This window comes from Oncorhynchus nerka, linkage group LG7 (assembly GCF_034236695.1).
Source record: "Oncorhynchus nerka isolate Pitt River linkage group LG7, Oner_Uvic_2.0, whole genome shotgun sequence".
NCBI lineage: Eukaryota > Metazoa > Chordata > Actinopteri > Salmoniformes > Salmonidae > Oncorhynchus > Oncorhynchus nerka.
The window spans coordinates 56,942,030-56,965,575 of NC_088402.1; the positions used below are offsets into that span (position 1 = coordinate 56,942,030).

Sequence of the window (23,546 nt, forward strand, 5' to 3'; positions counted from 1 at the left end):
GGCTTCAGCTGGGGCTTTGGTGGGGGTGCAGGGAGACACACCCTCTGTGCGAGCTGGGGGCAGAGCAGCCCGGAGCCGGAAAAGCCTGCTTGGGTGGCCGAAATGACAGAACTCATTCGGGCTGTGTCGCTACAGGCGGCACGAAACACAAGCCCTGGTCCCAGGGTCTGCTGGGGTTGTGGCCAGCCAGGCCATCTGCGCCGAGATTGCCCCATGTCCCCAGAGCTCAGGGAAACGGCTCGGGTCCGCATAGACCGGGTAGTGCGGACCCCTGGCTTTCTATCCCAACCACCATCATCTTCAGGAGGAGCCCACCGGCACAGACGGGGAAGCAAGGCTCCACTTCCCCAGAAGCAGACGAGGGCAAGCGGATGGAGCCTGTTGTTGTGGTGGGCCGGACCTGTGTTGGGGACTTTTGTCATGTCCCTGTCACTGTGGAGGGGGTGCCCTGCTCCGCCCTGGTGGACACTGGGTCCACAGTAACCCTGGTGAGGCCAGATATTGTGCCAGGTTGGACTCAGTGTGAGCCTACAACTGTGCAGCTCCGCACAGTCACAGGTGAGCTGGCACCTATGAAAGGGAAGGGAATAATGACTCTGACAGTAGGGGGCAGGACTGTGCGTCATCCTGTGTGGGTGGCGGCTGTGCAGGACCCTTGTATCCTGGGGTTGGACTTTCTTAGGAGCACAGGCTGCCAGTTAGACCTAAATAGGGGCACACTGAGCTTCCAGGGAGGGACGTAAGTCACCATGGCCCCCCCTAATGTCACATTCACTCAACCCAACAAACCCTTTACTCCAACAGTTAAAGCAGCAGAGACTCATGGCTGCGCCCCCTCCCCCAAAGCTGTGTGTGACTTTTCCCCAGTCCCCCTGTCACCTACGGCGGTGTGTTACATTCCCCAGCTACCTCCATGACACAGCCCTCTGTGAGCCCGGGCCGCACCCCCCCCAGCCCAGCTACCCCAGATGGGAGAGGAGAGGACACTGTCTGCAGTGAGGGAGATATGGGGGAGGAACTGTGTTGGTCTTGACCCTGAGCAGCAGGAACGGTTGTGGCAGTTGCTGTTTGAATTTAGAGACAGCTTTGCGTTGAGTGAGGAAGAGGTGGGTCAGACTCTTCTGGTGCAGCATGAGATCGACACAGGTGATGCTCGACCCATCAAGATGCGTCCCCGCCGTATCCCGCTGGCACGCCAGGAGGCGGCAGACAAGGCTGTGTTGGAGATGCAGCGGGCAGACTTCATTGAGCCCTCAGACAGCCCCTGGGCGGCGCCAGTCGTCATGGTTCCGAAGAAGGGGGGCAAGCTGAGGTTCTGTGCGGACTACAGGCGGCTGAATGAGGTAACCAGGAAGGACTCATACCCCATACCACGTATCGATGAGTCGCTGGACCTGGTTAGGGGTCCTCCTGGTTCTCCTCACTAGACCTCCGCAGTGGCTACTGGCAGGTGCCCCTCTCCCCAGAGGCCAGAGCCAAAACTGCGTTCTCCACTAACAGAGGACACTGGCAGTTCAAGGTCCTGTGCTTTGGCCTGTGCAACGCTCCAGCTACTTTTGAGCGTTTGATGGACAGGGTGCTGGATGGCATCCCCCGACAGCAGTGTCTGGTATACCTCGATGACATCCTGGCCCATGGCAGCTCCTTCCAGTCAGCCCTGGGGGCGCTACGGCGTGTGCTGGAGAGGGTGGCTGCCGCAGGTCTGAAGCTCCACCCCGAGAAGTGCCACTTCATGAGGAGAGAGGTGTCCTTCTTGGGCCACCGAGTGGGGAAGGAGGGGATCAGCACCATGGAGGACAAGGTAGGGGCTGTCAGAGACTGGCCCACCCCACCGACCAGCGTCAGCTGAAGAGCTTCCTGGGCCTGGCCTCGTACTACAGGAGGTTTGTACGGGGCTTCTCAAGCGTTGCTGCTCCACTGAACCGCCTGCTGCCGAAGGACAAGGCTTTCACTTGGACAGTGGAGTGTGAGGAGGCGTTCAACACCCTCAAACGTGCACTGATCGAGGCCCCGTGCTCGCCCCCTGACCTCACCTTGCCCTTTATCCTGGACACAGACGCGAGCAATGTGGGCATGGGTGGGGTGCTGGCCCAGGTGGGGCCAGAGGGGGAGAGAGTGGTGGCGTACTTCAGCAAAACATTTGACAAACATGAGCGCCGCTACTGTGTCACCCGGCGGGAGCTCTTGGCTGTTGTGGCTTCCGTCAAACACTTCAAGTACTACCTGGGTGGTCTGCCCTTTACTGTAAGGACTGACCACTCTGCTCTCCAGTGGCTCATGTCTTTCAGAGAGCCAGAGGGGCAGGTGGCACGCTGGTTGGAGGAGCTTCAGCCGTATGACTTCACGGTGGTGCACAGGGCAGGGGCACGCCACTCCAACGCCGACGCCATGTCCCGTCGGCCCTGTACTGCAGACGGCTGCCGCCACTGTGAACGGAGAGAGGGACGGGAGAGAGAGCTGCGGGCAGAGGAGGGTGTCTGTGCCACAGTGTGTCGGGCGAGCGGGCCTGTCTGCTGTGAGCTGCAGACTGTCGATGTGGCTGAATGGCGGCAGCAGCAGGGACGGGACACAGACCTACAGCCAGTGCTACAGTGGGTAGAGGCGCAGGTGAGGCCACCATGGGAAGAGGTGACAGCGCTCTCACTCGCGACCAAAGGGTTGTGGTCAAAGTTTGAGAGACTGCGGCTGGCTGATGGCGTGCTACAGCGGGCATGGAAGGAGTCAGCTACGGGAGAGGAGAGGTGGCAGGTGGTGGTCCCAAAAGCATTGCGGGAGGCTGTGCTCCAGAGTACTCATGGGGGGTGGGGACTGGACACTTTGGGGTCACAAAAACACTGCGCCGTCTCCGTCAGGGCTTCTACTGGGGGCAGCACAAGAGGGATGTGGAGGACTTTTGTCGCCGCTGTGACAACTGCACAGCGAGAAAGGGCCCCCAGGCCGCTCTCATGCTCAGCTCCAACAGTTCCCAGTGGGGCTCCCATGGAGAGGGTGGGAGTGGATGTAGTTGGGCCGTTCCCCACCACAGACAGTGGAAACCGCTGGGTGCTCACGGCCATGGACTATTTCACAAAATGGCCCGAGGCCTATGCTCTGCCTGACCAGGAGGCAGAGACCATCGTCGACGCCCTGACAGCGGGGATGTTCAGCAGGTTTGGAGCTGCAGAGTCCATCCACAGCGACCAAGGCAGAAACTTTGAGTCCCGTGTGTTCGCCACCATGTGTGAGAGGCTGGGTATGCACAAGACCCGCACTACTCCTCTCCATCCTCAAAGTGATGGCCTTGTGGAGCGCTTCAACAAAACGCTTGGACAGCAGCTGGCCATCGTCTCTTCCAAACACCAGCGTGACTGGGACAAGCACCTGCCTATGGTCCTCATGGCATGCCGCTCCGCTGTCCAAGACTCCACCTCCTGCACGCCTGCCCTCCTCATGCTGGGGAGAGAGATCCGCACCCCTGCGGAGATGGCGTTTGGTCGGCCCCTGGATAGCCCTCATGTTCCTCCGGGGCCGGAGTATGCCCGGAGACTCCAGGACCGCCTGAGACAGCCCACACCTTCGCCAGAGAGCAGCTGGTGAATGCAGGTGTGAGGCAGAAAAGGAACTATGACGTGCACACCCGGGAAGGCACTTTGTGGCTGGGGAGCTGGTCTGGGTCTACAGCCCCCTAAGGAAAAAAGGCAGATGCCCCAAGTTGGACAGTCACTGGGTGGGACCCTGCAGTGTCCTGGAGAGGGTAGGGGAGGTTGTGTACCGGGTGCAGCTTCCTCCCAGGGGGAGAAAGGTGGCACTGCACCGGGACAGGTTAGCCCCATACAGAGGGGCCTCTTCTCCCCAAACCCCAGGAACCCCCACAATTCCCCTCTCTGGCAATGACATTCTCCAGGCACCCACCCTCAGGTGCCGCAGACAAGGCTCCAGACAGCCCACTCCCCCTGTCTCCCCCCCTGTGTCACCGCGTGGTTCCCCAGAACCACGGACTGTATTACCCGTTCCCGCTTCCTTGTCCCCCATATCCCTGCCTCCATCCCCTGGTTCCCAGAGGGGCACTCTGCGACCATCACGGCCACGCAGGCAAAGGAGACCTCCGGGTCGCTTCAGAGACTTTGTTTGTTCCCTCGGGGACGAGTTGTATTTCTGTGTAAAGTTTCACTTAAGTCACTGGCACGCCCCCATGAACACAGTTAGGACCTGGCGTTATGAGACAGCCTTTTTCTGCTCTTCCGAATAAAACCCCCACCTTGAGAATTCTATCACCAGACCATGTTTCTCTCAATTATGAGAGGACAAAGGTTGCAGACCAGCTTACCTCGATAACGAGAGGGCCAAGGTTTGAGACCAGACTGCTGAATCTTTTAACCATCCCACGTGGTTAAATTCTTAGCCTATGGCAGACAGACTCTCCAAAAGAAACAAACTTTTCAACAGAGATCCCGACGACACTGATCGTAAATATATATATTGATTGCAATTGTTCCCGAATGAGTGAGCATTCATGTTCAAAGGATTAGCATTTCAATTGTTATAATTATCAACTCTGTAGTGACTTCTCAGCTGACCCCCATTCCCCCTTTTGTCTAACAAGCCGCCATGCCGGTTTAGCCCACTAGGGCACATTCCCCCTATCATTTCTTGTAACCATATTTACTTTGTTTGTTTGTGTGTGCACTTCTGTGATTGTTTAGTTAGTTAATAAATAAATGAGTTAAAACAATTGATGAATGGATGACTCATAGTGAAGACTGGGTTCGTGCAGATTATCAACAATTTACGACATTTAGAATGAGACTAACGTGACGGAAAGAAGAATAAATTAATCAGAAGACTAATTGATCAGATATTAAAATATCTGAAAAGTTGTATTAGGAAAATTATAACTTTGTAATCTGAATATTTTCCTTGGTGCCCCGACTTCCTAGTTAATTACAATTACATGATTAATCAGTTTAATCGCGTAATAATAATTACAGAGAGTTGTTTGATAAATATATATTCAGTTTAATGATGCCAAAGACACGACACTAGTCTAAAGAAGGCCAGTTTTATTGCTTCTTTAATCAGCACAATAGTTTTCAGCTGTGCTAATATAATTGCAAAAGGGTTTTCTAATGATCAATTAGTCTTTTAAAATTATAAACTTGGATTAGCTAACACAATGTACCATTGGAACACAGGAGTGATGGTTGCTGATAATGGGCATCTGTATGCCTATGTAGATATTCCATTAAAAATCAGCCGTTTCCAGCTACAATAGTCATTAACAACATTAACAATGTCTACACTGTATTTCTGATCAATTTGATGTTATTTTAATGGATTAAAAAAAAGTGCTTTTCTGTCAAAAAGAAGGTCATTTCTAAGTGACCCCAAACTTTTGAACGGTACTGGAGTTGCTTACCAAGACGACAGTGAATGTTCCAGAGTGACTCAAATCTACTTCAAAATCTATGGCAAGACCTGAAAATGGTTGTCTAGCAATACTATCAATTAATATTTCTGTATTTTATTTTCAATAAATTTGCTAACATTTCTAAAAACATGTTTTCGCTTGATCGTTATGGAGTTTTTGCATGTAGATGGATGAGATTCTTAAAAAAAAAAAAAATTCCATCTTGAATTATATCTGTAAGACAACATAATGTGGAATAAGGGGGTAATAAAGGGGTATGAATACTTCCGAAGGCACTGTACCTACTGTATATATACTGAGTATACAAAACATTAAGAGCACCTGAGTTGTATTCGAATACTCATACTAACCGCACTAGCCATACTATTTGTAATGTGATTTGAGTATATCATATTGTAGCGACCCGCACAGACAGCTGTGTGTTATGTGCTAGGCTAGGAGGTGGTTGTGTTGTACTGACCAGTACCCGGTGTTCGCGGGGTCCGACATGTCAATCAACCTGCTATCTGCCAATCACGGGAATGCCTGGAATGTTCTGATGCCGGGCATCCTGGTGGTTGGCGGAGTGGCGTGGAGGGGGGTTGGGCATTGGAAGTTAAGACCAGGTTCAGCCTTTGTTCTCTCTCTCTTACGTCTGGGCTTCACAAGAGAAGGTCACGATTGGCTTGTGGGTTATCTGTCATCTATTTGGCGTGTGCTACGGCCCAAACAGTAGCCTGTGTAAAGTTGGTTCAATAAACCGTCAATTCGCAAACTCAAGCCTCTGTCTGGACAATTGTTCATTTATGATCTAGTCAGGTCATTACAATATGCTTATTGGTCATAGTATGGATATAGTTAGTATGCCAAAAGTTCCCGGATGTCGTACTAAATTCTCCAAAATACGAAGTATCTATGCAGTGGACACCTTTTCTGTGCTTTTAGGGCCCATAATGCAATTCTTCAGAAAATGGGCATGGCTTTACAACATTTTCAGATTTGAAGAAAATGGCAGAAAATATGCAGCCGAAGTCCGACGACAGCGGATACAAATTCATTGCTTTAACCAATTATGACAAATGCTAACAACATGTTGTGCAATGTAATAAAGTAATGACTTTTCAAATAAGTTAAACGTTATGTTGGCTGACAATTTGTTAGCTACGTTATCCTTATGAACCTCATAGCATTACAGCAGTATGTACCAGTATGTTAGCTAATTACCTAACGTTAGTTGGTTACTAATATATCAAACTTGCCAGGCAGTATAATAACTACCTAACTAACTACCTGACATTTGTAGACTTGATTATTCACATCATTCTTAGCTAAGTGGTATAGTTGTTGTGTGTTTCAATGGACATTGTTAATTCTGGCTATCTACTCCGATTTCAGAGCACTCTTGTGCAGAATAACTGATGAATTTATGAATGATCAACACCCGTTGAATATGGCCGGTGTCAGTAAATGTTGACAAAAAAGTATAATGAAATCGTTGCCAGCAGCACAGTTGCGGTCACCAACGCTCTGGATAACATGAAAACTGCCTAACCTCCTCTGCTAGAGCAAGTAAAATGATAAGAGTAAGGTGTTCTCTCATTTGGGTCTGGAAGTAGTTGGCTTAGGTGCTTGACTGCCGTTGAACACTCGGATCAGCCCAACTTCTCGGCCAGAGCGTCCAGTGTGCGCTCTGAACGCTCCGAGAGCGAAACGCTCTGAATTTACGAATGGACAATCTGACAACACTCTGGATTTACGAATGCCCAGAGCGCACTCTGGCAATTAAATTTACAAATGCACCCAAAATCGGAAAATGTTTAGCTAGTCATTTGTTATGCTAACAAGCTAGCAAGAGGTTGCATAACAACCACATCCATTTCCGATAGACAGGCAAAGCTCTAGTACACTCAACTGAAACGATACTCTTCATTTACAGTATACTAAAATTAACTAATAGTATATGGTACGTAGTATATACTCACTAAGTATGTCGTATACAGTATGTTAGTATGGGTATTCGAACACAGCTCTGCTCTTTCCGTGACACAGACTGACCAGGTGAATCCAGGTGAAAGCTTTGATACCTTATTGAAGTCTCGTCAATCAGTGTAGATGAAGGGGAGAAAACAGGTTAAAGAAGGATATTTAAGCGTAGTGACAATTGAGGCATGGATTATGCATGTGTGCCTTTAAGAAGGTGAATGGGTAAGACAACAAATGTAAGTGCCTTTGAACGGGTTAGGTGGTAGTAGGTGTCTTGTGTACCGTTTGGTCAAGAACTGCAACACTGCTGGGTTTTTCACATCTGTCATTCTCATTGAAAGCAAGTCTAAGAAGCGTTAGATCATTTCTATATGCTTTGTTTCTATTCTACGTTCTTAAGTGTTGTTTTTACATATTTTACTTTCGGTTTTGTCCACCAGCTTCAAACAGCTGAAAATACAATAGTTTTGGTTATGGAAAACATATTTCACAGCGGTTAAGATGCTACAATGATTCTCTACACTATACTTGCTTGTTTTGTCAAATAAACTGAAATGTGACTTGTTTCAGGAAACAGGAGAGCCATTTGAGCGTAAATCTTTTTTTAAATCAAAATGCAATTTTGGGCAGTAATGCCTTCTGGAACATGTGAACTTTAACGTGCCTTAATAACAAACGTGTATGCCATCTGTAAATACGAATAAAAGTGTTCAATTACGAGCCTAGTTGGTTTTTGCCACAGAAAAATGAGAAAACCTTCCCACTAGCCATGATTGTCTGAGATAATGATTGGAATGGACATGCCGAGAGATGAGTTCAGATTGGTCTGCCATAAAGCAAGCTTCTGTCTATAACATGAGCTGGTCAGTATGTGTAGGTAATCCTTTCTAACACGTAGTAGAACTGCATAAGTGTTGCTCTCCACTTTCTGGAAGACAGAGTTTTGAAATCAGTGGAATTAGAGTATGATAGCTAAGGAGATGGAAAATATTCTGGTGTTTGATTGCAAATATGCAGACAGAGTTGAAAAGAGAACACACGGAAGGCTGTTGTATAAAACACCTGTCTCCGGATTACAACTTCAAACTAAGGGCAACCATGGCATCCGTGACAGAGAGGGAGAAGCGTCCATCCATGTATATGGGTAAGAGAGTTTTCATTTTCATATATTATACATTTGTAATTTTACCACAAAGTCTTTTTCATTTAAAGTTTAAGTGTACTGTTAGCCAGCTAGCTAACATTCCGTGTATGGTCTGTGTAGTAATATTATTCATATTATTGTTTAGCTAGCTAGCTATATGTCTAAACAAAAACTCCACTATGCAAGTAACTATTTCAATAGAATGTTTATGATGTCACTGCGACAACTGTCAATAGACGTGGCTGGTAAATTCGCTCGGGCTATCTACTCAGATTTCAGAGCACTCTCGTCTAAGTGTGCAAGAGTGCAGAATAACTGACGAATTTACGAACGCTCAACAACAGTTGAATATGGCCGGTGTCAGTAAACGTTGGCAGAAAAGCGTCACAAAATGTTTGCCAGCAGCACAGTTGCAGTCACCAATGCTCTGGATAACATAACAACAGCCTAACCAGCTCTGGTGGGGCAAATAAAATGGTCAAAGTGAGCTGTTCTCTCATTTGTGTCTGGAAGTGGCTAGCAAGCTAGCCAACGTTAGCAAGTTAGCTTAGGTGCTTGACTGCTGTTGTTAGGTCAGAAAGCTCAGATCAACCCCACTCCTCAGCCAGAGCATCCTGTGTGCACTCTGAACGCTCCCAGAGCGAAATGCTCTGAATTTATGAATGGACAATCTGACAATGCTATGAGTTTACAAACACCAAGAGCACACTCTGGCACTCCAAATTACATTTATGAACACACCCGTAGTATAAGCCAGCCGTTAGTCTTGAAATCTTCGGATGTTTAGTACATAGCCTCACATGTGACTCCTTAAAGAGATGGGTGGGGCTAAAGCTAAAGCTAAGAGGGCGTAAACGATGCTGAAAGGGTGTAGACAAAAAGGAGCTCTCCAGTAGGTACCAAAACATACAAGGGCCATTTTCTCAAAAGTGAGGTTACAAGTTTATCAACTTTCAAAGCAGAATTACTTTCCCATTGTTCCTCAACTGTAGTGTATGATATACAATTTTGTAGCTCTGAGTCTCTACTTTTATCCAATGTAAAAATAAATAAAAAACATTTAAAATTTTGCTACATGAGACCGACTCGAGCTGGTCGTTCAGAAATTAATTTTAGCAACCAGGAAATGGCAGAGCAATTTCTGCATAGTGCATCTTTAATATTTTATGAGCTGGTTCCACAGGCATACCACTGTGGTTCATTGACCGAGGAGTGACAGAGAATATGACTGTATATCCAGGGAGGAGGGATATAAGACAGACAAATTGTACCTGTAGTACTGCAGCTGTCGCTTGCTGGGACTCCCATGGCTCCCATACCGAGCACTGGAGAGGAAAATAGAAAAATAGCGAGCAGGAGCGAGAGAGCATTGTCAAGCAAGCAAGAGAGATACAAGGCAACCTACAAGTAATACAAGGGTCAAATAAAACAGATCTACAGGACTAAGCCAAATTTCCCTGCTGCTGTGAGACTGTAATCTTTCAGCCATACATGTATGGCTCCACCTAGTGTTGATTCTGTGTGTGCGTGTGTGTGTGTGTGTGTGTGTGTGTGTGTGTGTGTGTGTGTGTGTGTGTGTGTGTGTGCGTGTGTTTTTGTGTGTGTGCGTGTGCGTGTGGGTGTGTGTGTGTGTGTGTGTGTGTGTGTGTGTGCGTATGTTTTTGTGTGTACCCAAGAGTCCTCACAAGAATACACAAGAATAATAAACCCTCTAAAATTCTGAGAAATGATAAATGGCTTAAGGGTTAGGTTTAGGGTTAGAATTGGAGTTAGGGTTAGAATTAGGATAGTGTTAGGGTAAGGTTTAGGTGTACGTGTGTGTGTGTGTGTGTGTGTGTGTGTGTGTGCGTGCGTGCGTCTGTTGTATGTTGTACCTGTAGATCATGCCAGGGGATGCATGCTGTTTATGGGAGAGGCGCGCCGGCGAGTCCTGGTTGGATTCAGGATACATGAGGTCACGAGGAGGGGAGCGTGGCGGGATGGAACGCCTGCTGTGGGGTCACTCTCTCACCTATGATCTCTTACCTCTGTGGACAGACAAGAAATGACAGGGTAAGACTGAACTTGCTGGGTTTAGAGAATGTATGGTGAGTCTTCCATAAAGTCTTTAAATAAATACAATTTCCGAAACTAGATAGTGTTTCCAGAGGCTTCAGCTCTCTCAATTTTATATTGTTCTATAGTGCCTCCTAGAGTCTGCTAAGGGATTTTCATGACAATGTAGGTTATTTTGAAGGGTTGTAACTGTCACATTGTGCTTATGTGGGGTGTGCATCACCATTTCAGAGGGGGAGAAGCATTAGCCTACCCTTCATGAAATTAATTTCTGAAGTCAGACTGGGTTATTTTAAGGGTTTCTGCACATAGCCAAAGGGAAACAAGTATTGGTAAGATGTTTGCCTATCTGATAGTGTTTCTAGAAGCATCAGAAGTGTCATTAGTTGTATAATGTTCTAAGGACAAACCCTCCAATAGATGTTGCTGTTCTCTAACAATACCTGACCATGCTCAATCAGAACAAAGCAAGCAAATCACTTTAATAAAAGTCCCATTTCATTATTGCTTTTTACACATTTCTATCTGCAAAAATGTGACAATCAATCCTCCATCCCTGGATTGAGACACTGTGGATTCATTTTCTGAACCAATCTACTAAAAGGCCAGTGTTCTCTCTGATTCTGTCCCCCCGTTGGATTCTATTTCCCCTAACTCTGTTTGAAAAGAAACGGAAAGGCAATATTTAAAAGATTCTACCAAATGTTGTAGGATCATTGATATAAACACAATTGGATGTAGCAGATGATGTGGTGTCACTGTTAGAGATCCAAATGCAAGGAGGGGGCCATGGCTGTTGAATAAAATGGCCAACTCGAAACGTTAGTCTTTTTTTCACTGTATTAGTGAAGGTCATGTCCTACAGTATGATTTTAAAAAATGGACACTGAAACCCACAGTTTAAATAAAATCCACTGTAAAACCAAGAGAGTTGTTCACCTTCCAGGTCACAGATAGAGAATGTATGGTGAGTCTTTGGGGCTCCTGAGTGGCACAGGGGTCTAAGGCACTGCATCTCATTGCAAGAGGCATCACTACAGTCCCTGGTTTGGGTCCAGGCTGCACCACATTCGGCAGTGATTGGGAGTCTCATAGGGTGGTGCACAATTGGCCCAATGTCATCCAGGTTTGGCCGGGGTAGCCCGTCATTGTAAATAAGAATTTGTTCTTAAATGACTTGCCTAGTTAAATAAAGGTAAAAATATATAGGCCTCAAGACACTGTTTAAAGGAGGGCTGTTGCATGCTCTGGTGTGGTCTCTGTGGCTGAAGTGCATCAATGTTACGACTCATTACCCTCAGCATTATGAGGGAGCGGTCATGTAAAAGCAGGGGCAGATCATGTGAAGGTGACTCCAAACTCCCTCCTCCAACTCATTGAGATACAGAGCAGGGCTGGCCACAGCAGTAATGGTTGCCTACTAGCCATTGAGCAGTTTCCGGAAGATATTCTGTAGTCTGGCTGATACCAAACTCAAAATCCTCCTGACTTCAGTCTGGAAAGTCTGTTTTGACGTTATGCCTTGATAATGAAGGGGGCTGTGCTTTTACTGGTTGATTCTCCTCCATGTCTTTCGCACTCAAACACCCACAAGCACAGCCCCCCTTCCATCACAACGGTTTGATTTTCAAATCCAAACAACGAGAGGTCTCAACCCCCCCAGGAAATGAAAAACATTTTGGGAGATACAATCAATGCGTCCGCTCAATTTCTGAGCGAATATTGCATTAACAAATGACCTCCTTTCAAGACCAGTGATTCACAGCTCTTCCTCGGGAAAAGAGACACTATATAATTAGAAATAGTGCTCCATCTACTGAAAGTACTGTATTACACGGGCACCATAGTTCACATATCTATTTCAAATTCAGATTCTTCTTGCCAACCGATTCTTCATGACGATTTAGAAAGGAACATTGTCACAGATGACTAATGCTGAATCTGAATATTGAAATGTCGGATGTGTCTGAAATGGCACCCTTTTCCCTAAATGGTGCATTACCAGAGCCCTGGACAGAGCCCTGACCAGAGCCCTGGTCAGAAGTAGTGCACTATATACAGTATGTAAAAGGGTGCCATTTCAGACACACCCGACATTTCAATATTCAGATTCAGCATTAGTCATCTGTGACAATGTTCCTTTCTAAATCGTAATGAGGAATCAGTTGGCAAGAAGAATCTGAATTTGATATAGATACAGTATGTGAACTATGGTGCCCCTGTAATACAGTACTTTTGGCCAACTCTGCATTTAGTCACACAAAGGCATCATCGTCCATAACATACAATAGGCCTATAAGTTGATGTCACTGTACAAACAGTAGATGAACCACTTTTTTTAAATATATAAGTCGTAAAATGGATGAAAACAAACCGAAACAGGGAGGGACCACCTGAAATTGTTTTACTTTTCCGTAGCAAAACTTTTTGCTACGCTCTGCACTAATGAATGCAACCATAGTTTTCCCTCTGTCATAGAGTTTCACTGTTAAATCCGTCCCTTGCCCTTGGTCTGATAAATCAGCCTAAAACCGCTGGTGTAATTGGAAATGTATACTCCCTCGATCTAAGAATAGAAGTTCATTAAAAAGTGGAAAGGTCTGACTCAATCCAAGAATAACAGATTACAATAGGAGGCTGAGCAGGGAGAATGGCAACCAAGAGGGACATGGACCAATTCAGACTATGGCCCAGTCCAAAAAGAACCCCTTTCCCCCTAGGCACTTGAACAGAATGTGATTTTTTTTTAAGTATAAGCAATATGGGGGTTGCTCGACCTTTCCCTCTGATAGGCTGGGTGAAATTTTCACCAAATTGCTAACACCTATACAATCCTTCCAGATGAATAAAAATTGACTGCCAACATACACATGGAATTTGGTGTTGAAAATGTAGTGCATAGCTGTAGGCATTACACTAAGCAGTAACCTGGTTTCTACTTTAAAAATACATAGATCCCAGATGCCCTCTCCATTTTTCTCCTGCCTCCCGTGTGTGTGTGCGTGTGTGTCTTTATGTGTGTGCGTGAGAGCGTGTGTTTGTGCTGACGAGGAGCCCGGGGAGGCCGACCTGCTCCTGCCTCTTGCACCCCGTCCTTGTTCCGGCCAAGGAAGCAGAGAGCCAGCCAAGAAGAATTTTCCTGGCACCAAATGAAACACGACAGAAATGGTGCCATAAAACAAGTGAAGAGTCTGAGTTCCACCGTTCCTGGAACTTTTGAGCCTAAATTAGCAACTGAAACAACCCACCACATTCCTCCAACTGCAGCTCTCTTTGAACCAAACACAAGCCATGATAGTGGATCAACAACTCCCAAGAGCTAGAGACCAAGAAGTGAGACGGGAAGGTGTCCAACGTATCCATAGTCAACTAAATGCGTGCTTCCTCTCTGAAGTCAGTGCTGCATGAGGTGACATGACATATAGAAACCGTAAACCAAACCTCGAAATGAATCTCCAACAGGTAGACTCCAGTTTTTCAAACAAAGAGGGGAATAGAAAGAGGTAGAAAGGAGAGATGGCAAAGGGAGGAGGAATACATTGACAGTGTATCGTGGAGCAACACATGGGGACTCTGCAGCTTGCTCTCAGCCAATGACAACTCATCTGGGACAAACTCCAACACAAGTGGATGGTCGGGCGTCCGCAGCTGGCTTCCGACGGGAGAGGACGTTTGATGTATCACCCTCAGCTCGCATTTCTGCTGTCTCATGCCATCATCATCGGCTTTCAGCAGCAGGGAGGGAGAGAGGGAGGAGAGGTGTCGGAGAGACAGAGTGCTCACTTTGCAGCTATGCCTGAAGTGACACTGATGGGAAAGACTAGAGCCTGGGATCACACAGGGATGCAGCTACAGTATAGAGAGGACATAGAGTGTATAGTTGATACAATCCCAATCAGCAGACAATCTACGACCAAATCATAATCAGGTCCTGTGTGGCTCAGTTAATAAAGCATGGCATTTGCAGTGCCAGGGTTGTGGGTTTGATTCCCACGAGAGACCAGTACGAAAATGTATGTACTCACTGCTGTAAGTCGCTCTGGATGAGAGCGTCTTCTAAATTACTCAAATGTAAAACATTTTAATAATAATATTGGGATGAAAATAAATTGCCTACTGAGTGATTCCATATGAAACCAGGAGAAAAAAAGACCACAATATATATGTATTTTTTTTATTTCAATATTTCTGAATATTGGCATATACAAACATGAATATTGAAAAAAATCTATTTTGGATTTGGATTATTTTTCAATATATTGTTGAACATAATATACTCTATGGTCAGATCAAAGTTTCAGAGTGGGACCTCTGCCAGTTTTAAAGTTATTTTATAGAGAGAAATTGGTATAGTAGGAAATGTAACCAATCACAGCCCTCCTGTATCATTGCACATCCTGAAAATCACCAGCAGATGACGGCCACTTTGAATTCAATTTCACATTCACTCTGTTGGTAATGCCTACAAATTGGATCATAACTCTTAAAGTAGCAGAGATTCCATTTTGGAACTTATATGCCCGTACAGTATATTATGCTCAACAATATATTACAAAATGTGCCAAATCCTAAATTGTGTTTTTTCAATATTCATGTCTATATTTTTCAATATTCATAAATGAATGTATATCCATAGTCAAGTCAACATCCACAAGGCCGCAGGGCCAGATGGATTACCAGGACGTGTACTCCGAGCACGCGCTGACCAACTGGCAAGTGTCTTCACTGACATTTTCAATCTGTCCCTGACTGAGTCTGTAATACCAACATGTTTCAAGCAGACCTCCATAGCCACTGTACCCAAGAACAGTAAGGTAGCCTGCCTAAATGACTACCGACCTGTAGTACTCCTGTCTGTAGCCATGAAGTGCTTTGAAAGGCTGGTCATGGCTCACGTCAATGCCATTATCCCAGAAACCCTAGACCCACTCCAATTTGTATACCGCCCCAACAGATCCACAGATGATGCAATCTCTATTGCACTCAACACTGCCTTTTCCCACCTGGACAAAAGGAACACCTATGTTGCAATGCTATTCATTGACTACAGCTCAGCATTCAACACCATAGTGCCCTGAAAGCGCATCACTAAGCTAAGGACCCTGGGACTAAACACTTCCCTCTGCAACTTGATCCTGGACTTCCTGACGAGCCGCCCCCAGGTGGTAAGGGTAGGTGACAACACATCCGCCATGCTGGTCCTCAACACGGGGGCCCCTCAGGGGTGCGTGCTCAGTCCCCTGCTGTACTTCCTATTCGCTCATGACTGCATGGCCAGGCACGACTCCAACACCATCATCAAGTTTGCCAATGACACAACAGTGGTAGGCCTGATCTCCAACAACGATGAGACAGCCTATAGGGAGGAGGTCAGAGACCTGGCCGTGTGGTGCCAGAACAACAACCTCTCCCTCAACCTGATCAAGACAAAGGAGATGATTGTGGAGTACAGGAAAAAGAGGACTGAGCACGCCCCCATTCCCATCGACAGTGCTATAGTGGAACAGGTGGAGAGCTTCAAGTTCCCTGGTGTCCACATCACCAACAAACTATCATGGTCCAAACACACTAAGACAGTCGTGAAGAGGGCATGACAAAATCTATTCCCCCTCAGGAGACTGAAAAGATTCGGCATGGGTCCTCAGATCCTCAAAAGGTTCTACAGCTTCACCATTGAGAGCATCCGGACTGGTTGCATCACTGCCTGGTATGGAAACTGCTCGGCCCCGACCGCAAGGCACTACAGAGGGTAGGGCGTATGGCCCAGTACATCACTGGGGCCAAGCTTGCTGCAATCCAGGACCTCTATGCCAGGCGGTATCAGATGAAGGCCCTAAAAATTGTCAAAGACTCCAGCCACCCTAGTCATAGACTGTTCTCTCTGCTACCGCACAGCAAGTGGTACCGGAGCACCAAGTCTAGGTCCAAAAGGCTTCTCAACAGCTTCTACCCCCAAGCCATAAGACTCCTGAACAGTTAATCAAATGGCTACCCAGACCCCGCTTTTACGCTGCAGCTACTCTCTGTTTATTATTTATGCAATCACTTAGGGGCTGAGTCACTGGCTTACTGGTGCTCTTTCATGCCATCCCTAGGAGGGGTGCGTCACTTGAGTGGGTTGAGTCACTGACGTGATCTTCCTGTCTGGGTTGGTCCCCCCCCTTGGGTTGTGCCGTGGTGGAGATCTTTGTGGGCTATACTCGGACTTGTCTCAGGATGGTAAGTTGGTGGTTGAAGATATCCCTCTAGTGTTGTGGGGGCTGTGCTTTGGCAAAGTGGGTGGGGTTATATCCTTCCTGTTTGTCCCTGTCCGGGGGTATCATCGGATGGGGCCACAGTGTCTCCTGACCCCTCCTGTCTCAGTCTCCAGTATTTATGCTGCAGTAGTTTATGTGTCGGGGGGCTAGGGTCAGTTTGTTATATCTGGAGTACTTATCCGGTGTCCTGTGTGAATTTAAGTATGCTCTCTCTAATTCTCTCTTTCTCTCGGGAAGACCTGAGCCCTAGGACCATGCCTCAGGACGACATGGCATGATGACTCCTTGCTGTCCCCAGTCCATCTGGCCGTGCTGCTGCTCCTGTTTCAACTGTTCTGCCTGCGGCTATGGAATCCTGACCTGTTCACCGGACGTGCTACCTGTCCCAGACCTGCTGTTTTCAACTCTCTAGAGACAGCAGGAGTGGTAGAGATACTCTTAATGATCGGCTATGAAAAGCCAACTGACATTTACTTCTGAGGTGCTGACTTGCTGCACCCTCGACAACTACTGTGATTATTATTATTTGACCATGCTGGTAATTTATGAACATTTGAACATCTTGGCCATGTTCTGTTATAATCTCCACCCTGCACAGCCAGAAGAGGACTGGCCACCCCTCATAGCCTGGTTCCTCTCTAGATTTCTTCCTAGGTTTTGGCCTTTCTAGGGAGTTTTACCTAGCCACCGTGCTTCTACACCTGCATTGCTTGCTGTTTGGGGTTGTAAGGCTGGGTTTCTGTACAGCACTTTGAGATATCAGCTGTACGAAGGGCTATATAAATAAATTTGATTTGATTTGATTTAACTCATGTACATATTGCTATTGTTATTTTACTGCAGCTTTATAATTATTTGTTACTTTTATTTTTTATTTTCAATTTTTTACTGAACTGTTATTTTTCTTAACTTCTTACAGCATTGCTGGTTAAGGGCTTGTAAGTAAGCATTTCACTGTAAGGTCTACACCTGCTGTATTCAGTGCATGTGACAAATACAATTTGATATGATTTGGTTTGAAGAGAACTCCTGGACGATGAAGGCAGAGAGGAGAGAACCTTCAGTTGTGCTACCTTTCTGTAACTACACATTTACAACAAACTGTGTCAATTGTTTAGCACCACCTACAATAACCAAACCTAGGCTTGCATCAGGTTTGACAGTGTTCTTTTTCCAACTTATTTTTCCCTGAATGATATCGGATGGATTTCTATAACTGAGCAAAAAAAGGCTCTCATTGATACATTACGAATCTATGGGTCCAGAAGTGATTTTTGACTTTTAGAGAAAAAATGACAAGACCAAGAGACTGATCTTGACTGAAGGTCTCCATCTGAAGCCCATTTGTAATTAGGCTATGTTTTTTATCTCATCCTCCTTCTCCAATGTTCCTCGGACCATCAATCTCCTTGCTCTGAGTAAACCTTTGTGACTATTTAATACAGAGCGTGATTCCGTTTCACAGTCGTCAATATTTAATGGTGTTAACTCAAATGGAAACAGCAGGATATGTGACACCAGATGCAAAGCTCTAAGGGGTTGGGAGGGTATTAGTAACCATTTTGAAATGGCTGTTAGAAGGTTTCTAGGAAGTTAGAAGTTTACTATCAGGGATTTAAACAAAATAGCCAAATAACCAAAGCATGGCTCATATTCACTCTAAGAACAGAACATTTGGAGAATGTAGGTTGCTTCAGATACAAATCCATTGATCCAAATTGTATTACTCAGTTCCTACTTCCAAAAATAATAATAATGATTATTATTATGATCATTTATTTTGTCCCTTTCGGGTAATTTGTCTTGCATCTCAACAAACCACAGCACAGCATTACCACATAAGTGCATAAATACATAATTCACAAGCAATAACTTCAGCAGACAACACAGGAATAGCGTTTTCTACTATTACTGAGGTAAAATAATGTCCCGATAATTATATGACCCAAATAGCCTATAGTAAATAGTTGCTCCTTTCACAGGACAGATCCATCATCTAATATTTGTCACAACCCAGTCAGTCTGTAGAGCCCCAGGTCAGAGGGCACATAACATACGATCCAGAGAGGGAGGGAGCAACGCCTTGCAACAAGTCACGACCCCACTTCCTGACATCATCGCTGGACACATCGTGTCAATGTTCAGATAACAGTGCTGTAAGTGTGCAGAGCATAATGATCCACTTCTTAGCTGAACTGAGGATACCACTGACAGATGCGCCAAATACGCTTTCCACGGGATTAAATGATTTATGTATTATCAAACAGTAGATAAACAAGCATCTCATATACAAAACAGGAGCATGTATGGTACAAAGTTGTGTATGACTAGTAGCCATACTTCCACTAGTATTTTTAAATCTGTTGCTAATGCTTGGTCTATAATTGCTGAGTCAAGAATTTGGACCATGGTAAAAAAAAACTGATATTTTGATCAATGGATAAAAGTTGTTCTCTAAAAGCGTATTCAAACTCACAGATCCAGGACACTCGCTTGTATTCAACAGTTTACTGCACCAAACAATGCAACAGTCACAAACCCAGTTTTGGAATGATTCCCAATCTCACATGCAATGAATGCGCAAAAACAAAACACTCTAGCTAAACACTTCAGTAATTGAGCAAGAGCAGATTGGAGTATTAAACTGCAATGTTTAACACTCGGCCAAAAATCTTTGACAAGGCAAAGTCTGCACAAAAAACTAGTTTCGGAAGCTGAAAGTGTCCTCTAACATGCATCAAACTGACACCTAAACCATATGCAGAAATAGCAAACAAATAGTTCATCATAATTAAGAGATACCTCAAAGAGGACATTCACTGAAGACGACTACTGGTGGCAGACCATCTCTAGTGAGGCAATCATGCAGTTAACTTTCAAGTCTGGTTTGCACAGCAAGAAAATATAAATATGTTAAAATGATATAATCGTCTGCTAGAGACCACTGCAGCCCTGCAATGATACTATACAGCAACCAGCCATAATGCACATTCAGCACACCGGTATCTGGTCTACTCTGTCCTCCAGCACAGTGCTACTGCATGCTATTAGACTAAAACAGAACACTAGTTATTGAGAAATGTCATTGAGCTTCAGTACCCACCTTTGTCCTTTGCCAATGCCCAGTTTAGCTAACCCCAACCTGGCTCAGACGGTGGAGATGACGGGTGGTGATGGAAGGGTAAGCAGAGATCTCTTTTAGAGAGTGAGAGAGGGAGAAAGACGGAGGAAAAGGGGGATGCCGTTGGCTAGCCTTCACTTGCTGTATTCTTCCCTGCAGTGTCTGCTTTTGCGCAACAGCATATCGGGAGTGAGGGGGGAGAGAGAAATTATACCGCGAGAGAGATAATGTGATGAGTAAACTCAGAGAGTAAGTGAGAGTCATAGTGGAGGAGCATTCCCTCTTTCTCCATGGCGCAGGCACCAACACATGCACACACTTGTGGCAATATCAGATCTACTATAGAAACTAGACATATATTGACCTAACAATATATTCAATCAAATGATACAATGCACATTATCCACAGGACAAAAAATCTGTTTGAATCAACATTGTTTCCACGCCATTTCAACAAAAAAATTAAATGTGATGACGCTTGAATCAACAATTTCGTGTTTTTTTCACCTAAATCCAATGACATGGTGAATTTTTTTGTTGAGTTCAAGTTGAATTCATGTTAGTTGACAACTCAACCAAATGTAAATCAAAACTAGATGTTAAACTGACATATGTGCCCAGTAGGAACCTTTTGACTCTGGAAAGTATCTTGAACCTTGAAGCTGTTCCCACATGCTTCACATGCTTCAAGAGGGCCACCATTGTTCCTGTTCCCAAGAAAGCTAAGGTAACTGAGCTAAACGACTACCGCCCTGTAGCACTCACTTCCGTCATCATGAAGTGCTTTGAGAGACTAGTCAAGGACCATATCACCTCCACCCTACCTGACACCCTAGACCCACTCCAATTTGCTTACCGCCCAAATAGGTCCACAGACGATGCAATCTCAACCACACTGCACACTGCCCTAACCCATCTGGACAAGAGGAATACCTATGTGAGAATGCTGTTCATCGACTACAGCTCAGCATTTAACACCATAGTACCCTCCAAACTCGTCATCAAGCTCGAGACCCTGGGTCTCGACCCCGCCCTGTGCAACTGGGTACTGGACTTCCTGACGGGCCGCCCCCAGGTGGTGAGGGTAGGTAACAACATCTCCACCCCGCTGATCCTTAACACTGGGGCCCCACAAGGGTGCGTTCTGAGCCCTCTCCTGTACTCCCTGTTCACCCACGACTGCGTGGCCACGCACGCCTCCAACTCAATCATCAAGTTTGCGGACAACACAACAGTGGTAGGCTTGATTACCAACAACGACGAGACGGCCTACAGGGAGGAGGTGAGGGCCCTCGGAGTGTGGTGTCAGGAAAATAACCTCACACTCAACGTCAACAAAACTAAGGAGATGATTGTGGACTTCAGGAAACAGCAGAGGGAATACCCCCCTATCCACATCGATGGAACAGTAGTGGAGAGGGTAGTAAAGTTTTAAGTTCCTCGGTGTACACATCACAGACAAACTGAATTGGTCCATCCACACAGACAGCATCGTGAAGAAGGCGCAGCAGCGCCTCTTCAACCTCAGGAGGCTGAAGAAATTTGGCTTGTCACCAAAAGCACTCACAAACTTCTACAGATGCACAATCGAGAGCATCCTGTCGGGCTGTATCACCGCCTGGTACGGCAACTGCTCCGCCCACAACCGCAAGGCTCTCCAGAGGGGAGTGAGGTCTGCACAATGCATCACCGGGGGCAAACTACCTGCCCTCCAGGACACCTACACCACCCGATGTCACAGGAAGGCCATAAAGATCATCAAGGACAACAACCACCCGAGCCACTGCCTGTTCACCCCGCTATTATCCAGAAGGCGAGGTCAGTACAGGTGCATCAAAGCTGGGACCGAGAGACTGAAAAACAGCTTCTATCTCAAGGCCATCAGACTGTTAAACAGCCACCACTAACATTGAGTGGCTGCTGCCAACACACTGATCCAACTCCAGCCACTTTAATAATGGGAATTGATGGGAATTGATGTAAAAATATATCACTAGCCACTTTAAACAATGCTACTTAATATAATGTTTACATACCCTACATTATTTATCTCATATGTATACGTATATACTGTACTCTATATCATCTACTGCATCTTTATGTAATACATGTATCACTAGCCACTTTAAACTATGCCACTTTGTTTACATACTCATCTCATATGTATATACTGTACTCGATACCATCTACTGCATCTTGCCTATGCCACTCTGTACCATCACTCATTCATATATCTTTATGTACATATTCTTTATCCCTTTACACTTGTGTGTATAAGGTAGTAGTTTTGGAATTGTTAAGTTAGATTACTCGTTGGTTATTACTGCATTGTCGGTACTAGAAGCACAAGCATTTCGCTACACTCGCATTAACATCTGCTAACCATGTGTATGTGACAAATACGATTTGATTTGATTTGATTTGGATTTGATTGCTCTAATTTTGTTCCTTGTGTGACAGACATGGTATCAAACCCTGGTCCTCTGCCCAGTTCAAGACAGTGTGTCTACTGAGTGTAAGCTTGGGGAGCTAACACAAGCATTCATGTCTCAGACAATGCTGCTCATCATGCTAGTTCCTCTCCTAAGATTCTGACACACTGGCTCAAAGCAAAGTTAGTCTTGCCACACAAAGTGAATGGAAGTTCAAATGGGATCTGTCACCTCTCAAAGCAGGGTCACAAAAAGGGAGATGAGCACTTCTTCCAGAGAGGCTCAAGTTTCTGTCACAGAGGTGTATATGGTCATATGGAATGTATTGTGGTTATTTTTTCCATCAGACTCAAATATTCAGCACTTTGCTGAAACTCTGCCCGAAGGTCATCATTATCAAAGGAAAGGACTGCTGCTATGAGGAAAAACACTAGCTTGACCAGCTTGACTCAGCTCAAAAACACTAGCTTGACTCAGAAAAGTATCCACCAATAAGGAACTTTTGACACCTCAAGGGTGTCTATCTCTGTTGCACAATAATTCATTTTCAATTGTATTTCTAATTGTTTGTTTCCAGCTCTGATATTGGGTTTATAACTAAACTGGGCACATGCCATGCGTCAAGAAAGTAATTGGTTACCCTTGCTTGCCAGGCTGTAGCGATACTATAGTCTGGTGTGTTGGGGGACAGATGTCACAACCTGCAGTGTAAAAGACTGCAGTGGAGGCCCCTCAGAGGCTACACTGAGGTTACACAGATAAAACTACACCAAATATATACACATCACCAAATAATTTATTAAACACACTGTTTTGCAACGAAGGTCTACAGTGGCCTCAACAACACTCTGTAGGGTCACGCTATTGTGTAGCCAGAGGACAGCTAGTTCACATCCTCATCTGGGTACATTGACTTCAAAAACAAAACCTAGGAGGCTCATGGTTCTCACCCCCTTCCATAGACTTACACAGTAATTATGGCAACTTCTGGAGGATGTCCTCCAACCTATCAGAGCTCTTGCAGCATGACATTTTGTCCACCCAATCAAAGGATATGATAATGAATCTAGAACTTAAAGCATAAGCTACAGCTAGCTAGCACTGCAGTGCATAACATCTGGTAAGTAGAGACAAAAATGAAGAGAAATAGAAAATAACTATTAATAAA

The 23,546-nt window shown here is 45.5% G+C and overlaps 1 protein-coding gene across 2 annotated transcripts in view; it reads right to left on the minus strand.

Annotated features, from left to right (window-relative positions):
* Positions 1-20,171, minus strand: part of LOC115132029 (voltage-gated potassium channel subunit beta-2-like) — a 113,340-nt gene extending 93,169 nt beyond the window's left edge. Inside the window, exons 1-3 of one of the 2 annotated variants that reach the window (XM_065020656.1) lie at positions 19,929-20,171; positions 10,388-10,540; positions 9,785-9,838 (exon numbers count right to left, since the gene is read on the minus strand). In XM_065020656.1, the coding sequence (XP_064876728.1) occupies positions 9,785-9,838; positions 10,388-10,464 (131 nt within the window). In that variant the 5' untranslated portion in view covers positions 10,465-10,540; positions 19,929-20,171. The remainder of the gene's footprint in view (positions 1-9,784; positions 9,839-10,387; positions 10,541-19,928) is intronic. The other variant, XM_029664217.2, reaches the window with a different exon arrangement.
* Positions 20,172-23,546: the final 3,375 nt, after the last annotated feature.